Raw genomic sequence first — 18,049 nt, 5'->3', positions numbered from 1 at the left:
ATAATTGATTTGCAATTGTTTTCCCATTCTCTGAGTTGTGTTTTCACTTCTTGGTGGTGTCCTTTAAAGCACAAACTTTTTTTTTAATATTTTGTTGAAGTCCATTTAGATCTTTGGTCCACTTCAGGTTAATTTTTTGTTTTGCACTGGGAATCAAACCCAGGTCTCCAGTGTGGCAGGTGAAAATTCTTCTGGCACTGAGCCACCATGGCCCACCCTTCAGGTTAATTTTTGTGTATGGAGTGAGATAGGGGTCCAACTTCATTCTTTTGTGTGTGATTATCCAGTTGTCCCAGCTCCACTGATTGAAAAGACTGTACTTTCACCGTTGAATTGTCTTAAAAGCCTTGTTGAAAATAACTTGACCATAAATATAAGGGTTTAATTTTGGACTCTCAAGTGTATTCTGTTGATTTCTACATCTATTCTTAGGCCAGTACCACATTGTCTTGATTACTGTAGCTTTGTAGTAAATTTTGAGTTTGAGAAGTGTGAGTCCTCCAACTTTATTCTTCATTTTCAAGATTGTTTTTGCTCTCTGGGTCCCTTGGAGTTCTGTATGAATTTTAAGATGAATTTGTCAATATCTGCAAATAAAGGCAACTAGGATTTTGATAAAGATTGCACTGAATCTCTAAGTCAATTTGGGGAATGTTGCTGTGTTGTAGTTCATCTGTTAAATTTATTCTTTCTGATGCTACTGTAAATGGAAATGTTTTTCTTAATTTAACTTTCAGACTGTTCATTTTTAGTGTTTAGAAATGCCACTGAATTTTGTATATTGATCTTGTATCCTGCAACCTTGTTGAGCTCATTTTATTAGTTTTGATATTTTTTGTGGCTGATGTTATTTCATATTGCCATGGTACATTTATCAAATCTAAGAAACTAACAGTGACATACTACCATTAACTAAACTTTCTCTAAAGTGTTTTAAGTGAAACTCAGGTTCCTAGACCTCATGTCATTTCACCTGTGAAAATTTCAGGATGCATCTCTAATACCTAAGGACTTTAAATTATATATAAATAAATATATAAATCACCATGCCATTATTACATTAACAAAATTCACATAATTCTGTAATGTCTTCTATTAACCAGTCCATATTTAAATATTTCCAATTGTCTCAAAAATGTCCTTTACTGTTTGTTTGTTTGAGTCAAGAACCAAACAATGTCCTTCATTGCAAATGATTCTTATATCTCTTTATCTCTTTTATTCTGTAACAGCCCTTCCTCCTCTTTGTTTAATGCCACTGATTTCTTCACAAAACTAAGTCATTTGTCCTATAGAAGGCCTTATATTTTGGGTGGGCTGATCGCTTTCTTACGGTGTGGCTTAACTTGTTCTTCCATGTGCAGTATTTTTCTGAAAGCGGGCTGATGTTTCAGTCTAGGAGTTTGAGTTGATTCAGCTGATTTGGGCTAGAATTCTTCATGAGTGGTGCTGTGTTCTTCCTGTTGCATCACATCATAATGTCCCACTTGCAGTGATACAAAGAAAGATCCCTGATCTGGTGCTTACTGTACCACCCAATTCTTTGCAGGTCTGGCCTCAGACCTACCCTGGCTAGTTTATCTGGTGATCCTTTAAACAAATTATTCCTACAGGTTTATGATAAAATAATTACAATAAATGTTCATACTCTAGAACCCTGGAAAACAACCACATTTTACCATGCCTTCTGAAATTTTAAATAGAATTTTAAAAAATTATCATTAGTATAGTTTTAATGTTAAATGTGTTTCATTATATTCAGATTACATGAAATATATGATTAAGGAAACTCTCTGCCATCACTATCTGTTCAACTACCATTTCTCGCCCTTTTCTTGTCTTTCTTAGCTGGTCTTGACAAAGCACCAGAATGACTTTAAGATTGAGCTGAAGCACCTGGAGGACGACCTCCTTCTGCGCCTTTCTGCAGCAGAGGGCAGCTTTTTAGATGACACCAACCTTGTGGAGAGACTGGAGACGACAAAGGCCACCGCAGCAGAGATAGAGTGCAAGGTAGGAAAGGGCTGAGGACGCCTGGAGGCCTCTGGCGTTCGACTTGAATGAAGTGCTCCAGGTGAAAGCAAAATCAAACTTGGTAACTCCCCCAGGAGGCCCAATTTGTTGTTGCGTTTGGGTCAGTTAATAAAGCATCCTTAAGAATGGGACCATTTGGAGTGCTGAATGGAGATGAAGGCGGTCAAACTTGACTTCTAATTTAACTGAGATCCAGTCGTTTGAATTTCACCGTGTCAGGCTATGTTTTTATTATTTTTTCTAAGTGACTAAATTTGAAGAAAATTGGGACCTGTTGACTTACATGGTCTAAAAATCTCAAAATGCTTAGCATTCAGCTCTGGCAAACTGACATCCTACAGTCTCACAATGGGTTTCCCAGAGTGTTGTACATTTTAGAGAAATGCTAGCGGTTGAAGTTTTGTTTACAGGCCTTTGGTGGTGAGTGAATGAGCAAGAAATGCTCTCCTGCTGTCCAAAAATGCATTATTCACCCTGGGAAACTGACATTTCCTAAAAGCCAGTACGAATTTTCATTGAGTAGACTTCCTGCTGAATATCCAGTATGTCCCAATATTCCTTACACTTGGTGTGCACTTTGAACTTTCACAGTTGGCCATTAACCCTTATCATTCCAGTGTTCCAGTATGAGAAGAACCCTTCTTTACTTTCTAGAATGTCCTCATTACTAAGTAACCTATTAATTACCCTGTAGAGGCTGTGTCACCACATATCCAATATATTTGCCTTAAGGCACTGGAAACCCAAATTACTTTATCCATTTAAGTAAGCAAATTCTAGGTGACTCCTAAAATGGTAAAGATTAGAGCAATTAACAAAATTAGGTCTTAGCTTTGAAGTTAACTATCTTCTAATTGCCTCTTAAAATGTCTCTCCCTCTCTTCTTAATATATAGTCAAGTCGTGACTTCCCTCTCTGCTCTAGGTTTTCTATATATATTTTTATACACAAATATGATAAATCGGGTCTATGGAAAATACCCTGTTATGAATCATAGGATCAGTAATAGTCTGAGATAAAAGAAATAAATGAATATGTTAGTTGATGGTGATGGTGTGTTTTTTTTTAATTATCCCTCTGAAGGTACCCAGAGGGATACATAAAGATAAGCTAAACAGAAATATATGAGCATATGGATGATCTTTTGCAAAGTCAGAAGTAGATGAGAGTCTTAGTATAAAGGCTTTTTAGAAAGCATAGCTATTGGATATATCATTGACCTTGGCTGCTTTTGTATACCTGGTTGACCAATAAAGTTATTGGCACTGAATTGACACAGCAGACTTTTAAGAGCTCTCCCTGGGAGGTGATACAGCTGGGTTATTAACCCCTGAAAGAGAGAGGGGAGGGAAGAAGGTGACATTACTCAGGACAAATCCTGTGGAGCCAAAATACATCAAGTTTCTTTCATCTGTAACCTACAGAACAGCTAGAGAGATATGTCCCTTCTCACTGAAACTTCTGTTTATGAAAAAAATATTTAAAGATATTAATTTGATAATCTTTTAGAAAAGCTTAAATGCATAGATTCCACCATGGTATCTATTTTGATATGAAAAGTTTCTCATTCCAGATATGTTCCTTCTGTCACTTGGACATGTTGAGTGAATATGAACAGTAAATTACGTAATTTGTTTTTATCCCAACTTAGGTGATGGAAGCCAAAGAAAATGAAACAAAAATTAACGAGGCTCGAGAAAACTACCGACCAGTGGCAGCGAGGGCCTCTCTTCTTTACTTTGTAATTAATGATCTCAGAAAAATCAACCCTATCTATCAGTTCTCCTTGAAGGTAATGCTGGACAGGCTGAGAGCATTTTAAAAGTCATTCCAGAAGAAAACACTGAATTTATTTGTTTATTTATTATTCATTCATTCATTTTTGTATGCTGTATGGTGAGGTCACATTTCGTTATTTTTCCATGTGGGTATCCCGTTATTGCAGCACCATTTGTGAATTTTTGTTTGATTTGCTTGTTTTGTTTTGTTTTGGGGGAAGTGCATGGTCTCCCGCATGGCAGGTGAGAATTCTACCACTGAACTACCCTTGCACACCTGAATTTATTTTTAAGCAATCAATATATCCAGTAAGGAAACACAAGCAAAAATAAATCGTGGGTAAAAGAAAATCCTGATTCTCTCAGGAAATTTCACTTAGAATTTTTAATAAGGCTTTGAGGTAAACATTTGATATGACATTAGAGTGCATTTGTGCATAGTTCATAAACAGATTTTTCAGGAATTTATTAAATATAAGGGAATTCTCTTTTTACAGAGATTTCCCGGGCAGGCCATGGTGGCTCAGTGGCAGGAACGCTTGCCTGCCTTACCAGAGGACCTGGGTTCGATTCCTGGTGCCTGCCCATGTAAAAAAAACAAAAAGAAAAAAAGAGGTTTCCCGTATGTCTTTGGTAAAATTGAAGGACAGTAAAGAACCACCATTTATTAAGCCACTGTACATGGAATGCACTTCTATATACTTTGGCTCATTTTAATTCCTGTAGCATCCTGCCATGGTACATAATTTTATCCTCATTTTTTTTTTTTTAATTATCATTCTCAGCATTCAAATTTCTCAAGAATTCAAATTTTGTAATCATAATGGCCAGGCTTTGAACCTGTGTCTGTTTAATTCCAAAGCACACACATTTTACCTTGCAATATTCTCTCCCCAGGACATACTTGCCCTTTCTATCAGTCACTTTTTAATCTAATATTTATTGAGAGTTATCATTGTGCCTGCTGGTGTGCCGGTCATTGAATATATATAGTCGTGAAAAAAACAGATATATTTTTGCAAAGGTGATATGCACAATGAAAGGGAATAATAGGGCAGGGGACCCCTTTATAGTGGGGTTCAGGGAAGGCCCCTCAGAGGAAGTGACATTTTACCTGATTCCTGAAGGATAAGTAGGATGTAGACGTGTGAGGAATTGGGGTAGGGTGTTCAGAGAAAGGAGGAGGTGCGAGACGTGAGTTTGGAGATTCCAAGTAGTAAGGTGAATCTGTGAGGCTTGAAGGTAATGAGGGAGGAGGGCGAGGATGGAAGCCGTGAGTCTAGAGAGGGGGACAAGGACTTGATTGGGGGGGCCCGCAGGCCACGTGAGGGATTTTGCATCATGTTCTTGGTGCAACAAGAAGCCATTGCCGTCGACAGGTATTAAGTAGGTGACTGATGCGATGACCAAAGCCTCAGAGAGAAGTGAACAGACTTAAACGATGTGATTTGGAGCTAGAATCACCAGCTTTGGGAAATGGGTTGGATGAGAACAGTGAAAAAGAGGAGACAGTCAGTATAGCTAGTAGGTTTCCTAGTAGTGTGTATAAAGTGCAAAAATTCTGAGAAGCCTAGTGTGGTTGGATTTTGGAACTGGGACAGTATATAAGGAGAGTAATAAAATAAAATCAGTAATGGAAGGTCAATGTTACCCAAATACTAAAACCAGATTAAGACATTATAGGAAAATAAAACTACAGAGCATTACCCTTCATGAACCTAAATGAGAAACTAGTCAATGAAAGATTGGCAAATTAAATACAGCCATATATTATAAGTAGTAGTATAATATAACCAAGTGGAATCCCTGCTAGGAATGCAAGTTGGTCTATTCTTCAGAAACCACACAGTGTATTTCACTGTCTTAACAGAATAAAAGAGAAAAATCATAAGATCATTTCAGTTGATAGAAAGAACTTGACAAATTTCAACACTGATTCATAATTGCAAAAAGAAAAAGTCTCGGTGAACCAGGAAGAGAAGGTAACTTCTCATCATGATAAAGGGCATCTCCAAATACCTACAGATAACTTTATGCTTAATGTTGAAATATTGTTTGCTTTCCTCTAAGGCTGAGAGCAAGACGAAGATGTCTTGTTCACCGCTTGTATTCAGCATTGAGCTGGAGGTTCTAGCCAGCACAATAAGCTAATGAAAGGCATAGAGATTTTAAAAAGAAAAAAAAAAGTCTTTTTTCACGAGTTACCTATCAAATATATAGAAAATCCTAAGAAATCTATAAAAATAGCACTAGAACTAAGAAATGAGTTTTTAACAAGATCGTAGGGTAAAAGGTCAATATATAAAATCTATTGTAGTTCTATATGCAAGGTACAAACTATTGGAAAAATAAAATTAATAAGTGAACATTGTTTATAATAGCCCCTAGAAACATGAAACCCTTAAGGATAATTTTAACAAAATGCCTGCAATATCTGTATATTATAAACTACCAAACATTGTTGAGAGAAACGAAGACTTTGAAAAAGCAAAGATATCTTGGTTATGGATTGGTACGCTCATTGTTCAGGTCTCTCCAAAGTGACTGATTAATTCAGGACAGTCTCAACCAAAATCCCAGAAGACCTTTTTTTTTTTTTTTTGTAGAAATTTGCAAGCTGATTCTAAAATTGATATGGAAAAGCAAAGGGCTTAAAGTAGCTAAACAAATTTTTAAAAGAACTGCGAAGCTGAAGGACTTACAATTCTGATTTCAAGGGTTAATATAAACCTCCACTAGTCCAGACAGTGTGGCGTTGGCCTGAAGTTAAATACATGTATCAGGGGGACAGAATGGAGATTCCAGAAACAGACCTGCACTTGTGTGGTCAATTGGTTTTCAACAATGGTATCAAGGCAGTTCAGTAGGGAATGGATAGTCTTTACCACAGATAGATAGCCGCATGGAATAAAATGAACCTTTACCAATATATTATACCATACACAAAATTAACTCAAAATGAATTTGCTAAACTATAAAATGTCTAGAAAAAAAGAAACTCAAAGCTTTAAGTTACACAAAGATTTCTTAGAACACAATGGAAAGAAAAAATTTAATAAATTGCACTTTATCAAGTCTTAAAATTTGTGGTCTTCGAAACATGCTGTTAAGAAAAAGAAAAAGCAAGCCACAGACCAATAAAAGCAATATTTACAAAAGCTATACTGACAATAAATTTTTGTCTAGAATATATAAAGAATTTTTACAACTCAGTAATAATACAAGTCAACTAAAATATAGATCAAAGATTTGAACAGCTGTGTCATGTAATGAGACATCCATGTTGTCCATAGGTACATTAAAAGTGCTCAATAGTCACCAGAGAAATGGGAAATGAAAACACAATAAGATGGTGCTATACACCCACTAGGAAAATTTTAGGGTAGCTAAAATTTTAGAATACTGTCAGTATCAAGTGTTAGCATATATTTGGAATCTCTGCACTCTCTCACATTACTGGTGGGAATGCAAACTGGTAAGCCATTTTGGAAAATAGCCTGGCAGTTTATTAAGATGTTAAGTGTACGTTTACAATATGATCCACAAATTCTACTCTAGGTGTTGTCTAAGAGAAATAAAGACATATGTCCACACAAAAACTTGCTCTTAAACATTCCTAGAAACTTTCTTTATAATAGCTAAAATTTGGAAACAACTGAAAGGACTAACAAAGAAATTGATATTCAAAACTGGTATATGCATATAGTGAGATATTACTCACAGTATCAAGGTAGGAGCTACTGATAAGCACAGCACATAAGTATATCACAAAGCATGATATTGAGAAAAAGAAGCTAGACGTCAGTGAGTTTATACTGGAAGATTCCATTTATGTTAAAAATGCAAAACTAATCAATAGTGACAGAAGACAGATTAGTGGTTGCTTGGGAGTGGTAGTGGGAATTGATTGCAAAGGAGCACATGGGAACTTTTTGGATTATTGGAAATAGAAAGATTCTATATCTTGATTGTAATGGTGGATATGGAGTATATACATTTGCCAAAGCTCGTTGAGCTGTACACTTAATAGAGCTTCATTTTATTGTACGTAAATTAAAAATTGAAAAATAAAAAAAATTGATTGAAAAATATAGACATCACCTCATACTTTTAAAATTCCATCTTGCCAGTAGTTCCTGTATATTTCTGTCCTTGTAAGGTTTTACTTTCACTTAAAATATACAGACTTCGAGGCAAATCAGTCTTTGATCCCTGTCCACCAGCCAAATAATACATAGCTATAGTTATGGGTTATAGATTTTTTTAAAATCCACACAGCCCTATTATTACTGAGGCATGAAATAGAGTTACAAACAAATATCAAGAATAATTATTAAAGGAGATACAATTACCAAAGGGCAGCCCAAAAGTAAATGGGTGAAAGGAGAGAGGATGGCGCGGTTTGGTCAGCCTGAGCGTATCAGAGCTAGGAGGACGTGGTGAATTTGTGGAATAGCAGTCGTCCTGTACTAGTAATGGCAGCCAGCATTTGATGAGCGCTTCCTACGTGCCAGGAATGGTTCTAAGAGCTCATAAAATCCTCACCCAAAATCCTAACCTGTCCTCTCTCCACACAGGTAAACCTTAAAGTGTATCCCTGTGTTTTTGAGGCTACCTAGACCCCCCGGGCCCCGGCTCTGACCTTGAACTGCCCCGTTCCCTTCCCCAGGCTTTCAGCGCGCTGTTCCGCAGAGCCGTGGAGCAGGCTGACGCGGTGGAGGCCGTGCCCGAGCGCGTCTCCAGCCTGGTGGAGAGCGTCACCCACACCGTCTTCCTCTACACCAGCCAGGCTCTGCTTGAGAAGGACAGGCTCACCTTCCTGTCCCAGATGGCTTTTCAGGTGAGGAAAGCAGACCCTGAACCACAGTAGGGTACCACTGTTTATGATGTATTTCACTTCTGCTGATAGAAAACATAGAAACCTCTTTTGGATGCCCTCGTTGACATGAAAAGAGCCGAGTTCCCTGCAGGGAAATTGGGCTTGTCACAGCCTTCAGCTAGGTCCCAGTGTGCTGGAGGGGGTAGCCGCGCACGGGGCACCCCAACACAGCTTCACCCTGAACTACAGATGATGAGACATTCTCCTCCCCTTCTCAGACTCTATGAAGAATCTCCCAGGTACTGCCGGTGGGTCTCTGAGATCAGGGTTATGAATCCAGGTCTGAGTGGCTCTAGAAGTTTCCAGGAGTCACGTTAGCAAACAGTGAGTGGGTAAAGATAGCTCCAGGTTTCACAGCCACACCTTCACAGAGACCTGTTTTCCTCGTATCTCTGTGTATGGACTTCTGCCAGCATTTTGTTTAAATGTCAATGTCCATGATGAAGAAAAAAACAGACAAATTTGCACACCCTTTGTCTTTTTTATTAGCTAGTTTGCTGGAGAACCCCTTATGGTCAATCCAAACTTCCAGGGAAAGTCCATGTCTTATTTGTTTTATGTCCTTCAAAGTGCTTTGCACACAGGAGGCATTTTATAAATGTCTGCTGTTAATAGTGATTGACAACTACTTCTCATTCAATAGTATTCTGTAAAGATTATGTAAGGTTACATGGTTATAGATGTTTTCTAATGGATGTGATAAACAGGAGCAAGGCATTACAAAATGGATTATTTTTGTACGTACTGGTGTAACTAATTAAGAAATAAATAATTATGATTACTAAATCATTATATGCATGCTTTTCTTACTTTCTCATATATTGTAAGATGACCAAAAGGAAATGCCTGAGGTTGGTGAACTGTGACCCAGCTGCCTTGATCTTTGATAATGATTTTATAACCATATAACCTTTACTCGTGGTTGTAGAAACCTTGTGACTGACCCCATTTGTGCCCCTAATCCTGTTTTTCAGCTTTTTTGTGTTATGATCACAAAAGACAGCCCTAATGTTTATTAACGAAGGCACTTGAGTCAGTCCAGCACTAACCTATCCCAATTCCTAAACTATCTTGCTAGACAAAGCTGTATTTAATCAAAGTTGATCCATCTGACATGTGAAACAGCTTAAAATTTAACCTGTAAGTGACATGTACCTCATTATTATACTAAAATCCACACCCATTAAGGCTGCCTTACATATGTTCTGTGACTAAGCATGTAATCAATCTGCGCATACTCAATAATTAGATCACCTCTAATTATATCATCTAGAACCATTGTGCTCAAAATTCTAAAATCTGCCCATCTTTTCATGCTATAAAACTGTCAGAGTTACTGCAGTTTAGGGAGACAGATTTTTAGGCTGGTAGGCCGTCTGATCTGCTTCACACTTAGAAATAAATTCTTTTGATCTTTATAAAGCCTACTGTCTCAGGAATTGGCCATTTGAGTGCATTGGGCAAAGAACTCCCTGCTTTTGATAGGAATCATTGGCATTAATAGTAAAACTGCAATTTTTTTAATTGAACTAAGAAAAATCAGTTATCAAATAAAATATTATTTTGATGCATGTTAGGACCCATAATATATTTTGACAATACCAGGAATTTTAAAATAGCATAAAATTCAAAATTTTTACTTGTCTGACCATGTAATGTTTTATAGTTTCCATGTGGAAATAATGAGTACTTCATTTGTGCCCCCCAAAAGTACTATGAACTTACTATAACTTCTGTATTTAGAACGTCTTAAGTTTGAGTTCCAGTTCATGAAGTATTTATTTAGTTCCATATATAAAAAAATAATTTCCAGTTTTTCTCAATATCATCTCACATATGAAACAAAACTTTCATAAATCTAGTAGTTTATTGGATATAATTTCTATCCCAGGACTAACATGTAATGCTAGTTCTACATTCTGTTTAATAACCCAGTCCATCGTTACCTGAGGCTCTCTCATTTTATGTAGGATATATATGGAAAGTTACTACATATATACATACATATATGTATATGTATGTATATATGGAAAGTTTATACATATATATATATATATATATAGGAAGTTGTAAAACAAGTGTGATCTAACAGCAGAAGACTAAATATGAAAGCATGTTTCAAATATGTTGCTAATAGGTAAAGACCTTAGAATTGGAATAAATCAGACTTTGTAAGTTATTTTATATTAGATGTCCATGAATGGTTTTGAGATCATCAACATAATCTAAGACATCTTATTTCCAATATAGAACAACAGGTAGCAACGAGATTTCTCAGCAAACTTGGCTCAGCCTATTCTGTAACGTGTATTGAATGGCGCTGCCTCCTGGGTATCACTGATCGGTTTGTCAACTGAATGAGCCTTTTCCATTTTGTGTGCCCTTAAGATTTTGTTGCGAAAGAAAGAGATAGAGCCCCTTGAACTGGACTTCCTGCTTCGGTTCACGGTCGAGCGCACATACCCGAGCCCCGTGGACTTCCTGACCGCGCAGTCGTGGAGTGCTATTAAGGTCTGTTAAGAAAACCTTTCTCCAATTGCTAAATGTTGTTTCAAATCACAAATCTTTCAGATTTGAATATGTCATTTCCAAAGTATGGGTGACATATTAGACTCCATTGCAGTTATAGAAATATACCACATGATAACCTTTGAAGATGATATTTGAGTTATCAAATTTTCTTACTTGGAAGTAAAGGAACTTTTGATCTACATTTGGATAGAAATGTCATATGTGTGTATAGTCTTTCAGGACCTTCAATGAAAGTCTAGCAATATGAATGAAAATTTTCAAAAATTTGCTTGAATCAGTTTTCGTTCTTTTCTTTTTTATGGTGCCTTTTCAAAATACTTTTAAATTACACAACATTATGATATTTTATTCTCATTGTAAAATATTTAAACAAAACAATGTTATATGAAAAAAAGTGAAAGTCGCTCTTCAACTCCAATTATCAATCCCTATTCCGTTTTTCTTTCAGAAAATACTGTTAACAGTTTACTTCTCAGGCTCTGGATTTCCTTTACGATGCTAAACATATGCTGAGTTTTCCTCCATTCTTTTTCTAAGAAGGAAATCTTTATTAGGCATTGAAATTAACCATGTTATCCTTTACTTTTACAGTTTATTAAGTTTTTTAAAAAATATATAATATTTAATGAGTATATCACCTTAGATTTATAAATTGAAGCTCAGTGATGTATCAGTCAGGGTCTCGGCAGGAAACAGCACATTGAAAGGGATGATGAGGAGCATTTAATGAAGAGTTTATTTTCATGGTATGGGAAAGAAGGAGAAGGGAACCGACTAGAGATGATGAAGGAAGGAGAGGAGCAGTTACCAGAACGACCAAGAAATGAAGTTATGGGCAAGAGCCTGCCCGCAGGAGCCAGGGCCTTTGGCGGAGATGCATCGTCGCTGCCAAGCCTTATCCCATCAGGGAAGGAGGTGGAGAGGAAGAAATGCCCCCACCTCTCTCTCCTTCAGCCCTCCCTGTCTTCTGGCAGTGCCTCCTTTCAGCCAAATCTACTCAGCCCATAGAACCACGGAACTTAGTTCAAATAGTTCTAAGCAGGGCAGAAAAGGGTGCAGAGTGGAACCGAAGGAACAAATGAAGACTATCAAGCACAATTTATTTACACATGATCAGATATAATCACACATCATTATCTCAAACCATAAGCTATTGTACATAACATTCCTGTCTGTGCTCCCACTTTGCTACAGGCACTGGCCCTTATGGAAGAATTTCGAGGTATAGACCGAGATATAGAAGGATCTGCCAAGCCATGGAAGAAATGGGTTGAATCCGAGTGCCCGGAGAAAGAAAAGTTACCACAAGAATGGAAGAAGAAAAGTTTAATACAGAAGCTAATTATTTTGAGAGCAGTGCGTCCTGACAGGATGACGTATGCTCTCAGGTGAGAGAGTCAGCATTTTTAGAAATACTAGTTAACAGAGAGGAAACTTGGTCTTCAGGGTTACGAGTATCTGGTGGAGGTGGAATTAGTCAAGGTGTTTATGAGGTCGTTGGTAGGAAGTGATTCCGCTGAGATGTTGATGTTGTAATCACTACTTTTGCTAAAATTTGCTAAATGCTAAACAGTGTGCTTGCTTATAGGCAGACTCAGCACATCCTCCCTGAAAAGCTTAATACTGAGATCAGTAAAGGAGACAGGGAACTGATAGACAGAGTCTCAGAAGAGAGATGGGTGTCAGCAGAGTTCACAGGCCAGGAACATGCATTATCCAAGAGTAATTCCCATCATCTTTATTCAGCGGTAGCATTTTGGTTCTGCATGTTGTTTGTGTCAAACAAAAATTAATCCTCTTCAATGCAGACTCTCGTAGTCCTCTCACTTTATGACCAACAGAATTTGACAGCAGAAACTCCTGTCTGCATCTTGGTTCCACTGTCCTTTATCTCTGCTCTCTTGGCTTCTAAATGGTAATGGGCTGTTTAATGCACACAAATATAAGAATAATTTAGTGTTATTCTAATATGAATTCACTAACGAAAGCCGTTTCAATTTCCTTCCCTATCATGCTCCAATTTCTTCAATAATATTCACATACCTCAGATTTTTTCCTTTGCTCCATCTGGTTCAGCCCATTTCCCCTTTGCGGAAGCCACTGCTGAACCCCTACTTTACAAGTTAATTCTGCTTAGTAGTACTTACTTTCTGCTAAATCTGGTGCTGCTAGAAAATAATCCCTGCTTAATTGAGCTTCCCTGTGTTAGAAACACCCCAAAAAGCATTTGTATATTCATGAGAATCCCAGCAGGCTGGAAAATTGCATTGTGGCAAATCTAATGAACTGTTAATAAGTAATGGGGGAATCTGGCAGGGGCTTTGGGGAATAGAAAGCCATAAGAAGGCAGCTGATGGTACTCAGAAGGGGGTTTCAGTAACCCTCCAAAATGGAATGTAGACTTCTGCTTTGTAGAGCTGCTAAAGAGGAGGGGATTTCATTGATACAATAGCTGCATAAATCTAGATGGATATATATGGTCACTCAAATGAAACATTCCATGCAATAAATATGGTTTCTTTCATTTTTTGTTTTGTTTATAGTTCATCCAAGTTGTGATATATGTTCAGGGTAAAACCACTCATCACGTCCTTTGGGTTACCTTTTTTTTTTTCAAGGAATTTTGTGGAAGAAAAACTGGGTGCAAAGTATGTAGAGGGGACCAGATTGGACCTAGTAAAAGCATTTGAAGAAAGCAGCCCAGCCACCCCAATGCTCTTCATCCTGTCTCCAGGGCTGGACGCCCTCAAAGACCTGGAGGTGCTCGGTGAGTGGCCAGGAGGCTTCTGGCCCTGTCGCCCTTCCTGTCAACCCCCACCTGCCGCCCTTCTTTTCAGCTCACTATTAACTTTGCTTCTTTTTTCTCATTTGTTGGAGCTTGGGTGGATGGAAAATGTAAGGATAATAACACTGTAGCCTGAAGAAATGTTCAAACGGAACATTCCGCTGGTTGGCATAATGCAAGTTTCTTTTGTACTGTTTTCTACCTTTTGACTAGATGAGGGCCAGAGGGCAATTTTCTCCATGCTCATGTAATCGTGTGCCCCCTGTGACTAAATAATGGTCATTAGAGCAAGTGTATTTGATTGTGCAAAGCACTGTCGCTTTGTGCTCTGGATTACTGTTCCCCACAGCCTGTGCCGAGAATACCAGGTTAATATAGCTGTGACCTGACTGTGCTCAATTTAAATGCAGCCTCACAAGGTGAGAGGCTTGTGCATTTACCCAATGAGCAATCCCTTCAAAAAATGATGTGATATCTACCACATGTTGCTCCTTTTTTCTGAGGGAACTGCTTTGCTACTCCTGCAAGAGTTTATAAAGCTTAATAATAATGCCTGCCATCATTCAAAATGTCAAAAGCTTCATTATCATAAAACCAGAGGGACTGATTTCCACAGGCTTTTCTAATGCTTACAAAGAGGCAGCTCCCGAGAGCTCAACGCGCTGCTTGTTGAAATAACAGAGGTTTATTTCAGATTATTCAGGAAAGTGACCTAGAAGATGGCATCAGTGACCATCCACATAAACTGGGCCACAGCACTTCACATTCTCCCCACCTCTCTTCTCTTCCCTCTGCCTCTCACCATGTTGTATCATCCTTTCATAGGCAAAAAACTGGGGTTTACAATTGATTCAGGAAAATTCCACAACGTGTCTTTAGGACAAGGTCAGGAGATGGTGGCAGAAATGGCACTAGAGAAAGCTTCCAAAGAAGGACACTGGGTGATTCTACAAGTGAGTATTAAGTGTTTATGGAAAACATTATGAATGAACACAACAGCTGGGCCTTACAGAGCTGCCCTGCTCAGCAGGAATGCTTCAGTACCACAGTACGTGGTGACTTGTCATTTCCGTCAGCATTAATGACATCTTCTAAGGTCGTTAAGGGCTGTGGTGACTGGGGACAGTGATCATCTTGTGAGGAACTTTTTAATCATTGCACTTCAACATTAGAAACATCAAGGGATTGCCCTCTCCTTCTCCCGACTTGCAGATATCTGGAACACTCTAAAAGTGCTTGAGAACAAGTAGGGTATTATAGATTGCTAACATTGTTCATTATAATATCTCACATTCACATGTTGCTTTAAAGTTGACAGAGCACCTTTTTATATATTATCTTATACAACCTTGGCTCTGTCTCTAATCTGCTTTGTTACTTTGTACAAATCGCATTCCCTTACTGAGCTTTTGTTCTACTCCCTTGTGAATTAAGGGGATCAGAGAAGATAACTTTATCCCTTCTAGAGCTAATACAAGGGTCTACAATTCTAAAAATGCTTGTCCTCTGGGGTAGCACCCTTGGCTGAGGATTCTAGCAAGTGTCCGGGAATTCAGATGCCCCCTATGTGGGATACAGGCAGCAGCACAGGGCACTTCAGAGATTTACTGATACTTCTACAGCAAGCCCAACTGTCTCAGCATGTCTGGAAATGGCCTTTCGATCCATAGCACAATGATACCAAGGGTTCTTCTTTATGTGACAGAATCTCTGCTAGGCAATTCTTGAGGTATATTATTTCTAAACATTAAAACAAAGCTGCGAGGGTAAGTATTGTCTTCCCCATTATAGAGGAAAAAAGTGAGCCTTGGAATGGTCTGAAGAGTTCTCAAGGCATACAGCCAGGACATGACAGAACTGGGGCTTGAGTCCAGGTGTGTTTGGCAGCAAGCCACATTCTTTCCTCTATCTCACCGCCACCACCACCACCATCCTCATGCAGAGATGTGGCATTGACTTCCTTGCTGCCTCCAGCATCATGGTTTACTGGTTTGATGCCTTTTTTATTTCTGCTTGAAATAAAGCTGGATGCACGAAGAAGTCACCCAACGCCCAAGCAGGCTTCTGTCTGCAGGAGCATATCCATTCAACTCTGGAATATTAAGTCCTACTGCTTAGACAAGGCCTTTCGTATCCAAAAGCAGATATAATAAGGTAACTTGGGATGATACATCCCCTCTTAAGCTCACAGAGTCAAATATGTTAACAGTGAAGCGTGGTTTTTGTTTTTTGTTTTGTTTTGTTTCAGAGATAGATGTTGTTCATACAGTTTGATAGAAGCTAAGATCTTCTCCTCTTCGCACAAGGGAAAATCTTCTTTGAGTGTTCACATAAGCCCAGACAGACTGGCAAGAATGCTGGGAGGGTTACAGTCTTCCTCAAAAGAACATACTATTCAAAGTAAAATGTTTCTACTATTTTGCTGTCTGTGCACCCAAAAAAATGCAAGTTGTAAGTTTTACCATAAAAAAAAATCTCGGAAGACCATAATTTGTTAGGGATATGCTTTTGAATATCTATTCCAGATCTTTGATATTTGTTCTTATTGGTAAACCAGTAAGCCAGAATCTAACTGGGTGCATCTCTGGGTATGACATTTCAGTTTCTATATCAAGAACTTCTCCAGAACCAGAGTACAAGTGAGGTTTGGTTTTTATCCCTCTCTTGCAGCACCACCTACCGAGCTGTCCCTGTAGATATTTAATATTGGAGGAATAAGTGTAAAGCATGAAACTGAAAAGAGTGATGGTGGTGTCATTTGTGTCTTTCTTAGTTTCTTAGAGCTCTAGGATTTAAAAAAAATAATATTAGGAATTATTTTTAATTATTTAATTATTTTAATTATTTTATATTTTAATTATTTATTATAATTTAATTAATTATAATATTTAATTTTTGTTATAATTAAAATAATATATTTTGATTATTTTAATTATTATTTTAAAAAATAATATTAGGAATATGACGAACATCTTAATTGCTTTCTTTTTCATCTAGTCTTTCTTCCCTTACATCCTTTGAGTCCATATACTACAAGTAAGAGTTGGCATAGAAGAGGTCCAACAAAGTGGGTGATCAGCTGCAGCTTCCCATTTCTGGCTTAGCTTTTATACCTTGTTAATCTAATCCATATCTTTCTGCATAATTGGGTTTGAACTGTAACAAAGAAAAGCATCAGGCAATTCCATCTCCAAAGTGACCAGAGGAGGCAAGTGTGTTGGTGGGGCATTTTGACTTACAAAGCCAACCTGTGGGGAATTGGAGCATTTGATGTGTTCGGTGTATAATTGTGTTTTGAATTTTTTTTTTCTGGCATGATAATGAAGGAAAAGTTATTCTTGGTTTTCTGAGTTTTCCTATGAGTTACATAGGAAAAAGTTGCAATCCTATATTTAGTTAAAAGATTTCAGTTTCACAGGACTCATAAGCCATATTCTCTTTCAGAATGTCCATTTAGTAGCCAAGTGGCTACGAACCTTGGAGAAACTCCTTGAAAGATTCAGCCAAGGAAGCCACAGTGACTATAGGGTTTTCATGAGTGCTGAGTCTGCACCTACACCAAATGAACATATCATCCCTCCAGGACTCCTAGAAAATTCCATTAAAATCACTAATGAATCCCCCACAGGAATGCTGGCCAATTTGCATGCTGCCCTCTACAACTTTGATCAGGTAAGAAAACAGAAGAACCTGGTCCATAATAAAGTGAGGTTTCCTCCAAGATGGCGGGATCATCATTAACTTGGGCATCTCATACAGAGAGATGGAGTGAAATATTTGATGTTCGCATGTGTGTGTTTAGTTTCTTGAAAGAATTGCCCCTATCATTCTCCATTCCAACGTGTATATCTCCAATATATTCCTGAGGAATAGATCCAGGTTTCACCCTAAAAATGAGAAAACTGCAGCCACGTGTTTCGGTAGAATGAACAAGGTATCTTTCTGAAGAACCTGCTTCTTGAAGACAGATGAGGCAGACACATATCTCTCACCATAGAAAGAGGAGAAGACATTGATATTCTTTTTTTCTTGTTGTTGATT

The 18,049-nt window shown here is 37.9% G+C and overlaps 1 protein-coding gene across 4 annotated transcripts in view; it reads left to right on the top strand.

Annotated features, from left to right (window-relative positions):
- DNAH11 (dynein axonemal heavy chain 11) overlaps positions 1–18,049 on the top strand; it is a 424,306-nt gene that overhangs the window by 373,702 nt on the left and 32,555 nt on the right. For all 4 annotated transcript variants that reach the window (XM_077122193.1, XM_077122194.1, XM_077122196.1 and 1 more), the window contains 8 exons: positions 1,849–2,013; positions 3,686–3,826; positions 8,482–8,652; positions 11,080–11,202; positions 12,418–12,611; positions 13,842–13,990; positions 14,834–14,961; positions 17,453–17,680. In XM_077122193.1, coding sequence (XP_076978308.1) covers positions 1,849–2,013; positions 3,686–3,826; positions 8,482–8,652; positions 11,080–11,202; positions 12,418–12,611; positions 13,842–13,990; positions 14,834–14,961; positions 17,453–17,680 — 1,299 coding nt within the window. The remainder of the gene's footprint in view (positions 1–1,848; positions 2,014–3,685; positions 3,827–8,481; positions 8,653–11,079; positions 11,203–12,417; positions 12,612–13,841; positions 13,991–14,833; positions 14,962–17,452; positions 17,681–18,049) is intronic.

This window comes from Tamandua tetradactyla, chromosome 1, assembly GCF_023851605.1.
Source record: "Tamandua tetradactyla isolate mTamTet1 chromosome 1, mTamTet1.pri, whole genome shotgun sequence".
Lineage (NCBI taxonomy): Eukaryota > Metazoa > Chordata > Mammalia > Pilosa > Myrmecophagidae > Tamandua > Tamandua tetradactyla.
This window is presented reverse-complemented; position numbering and strand designations above follow the sequence as displayed.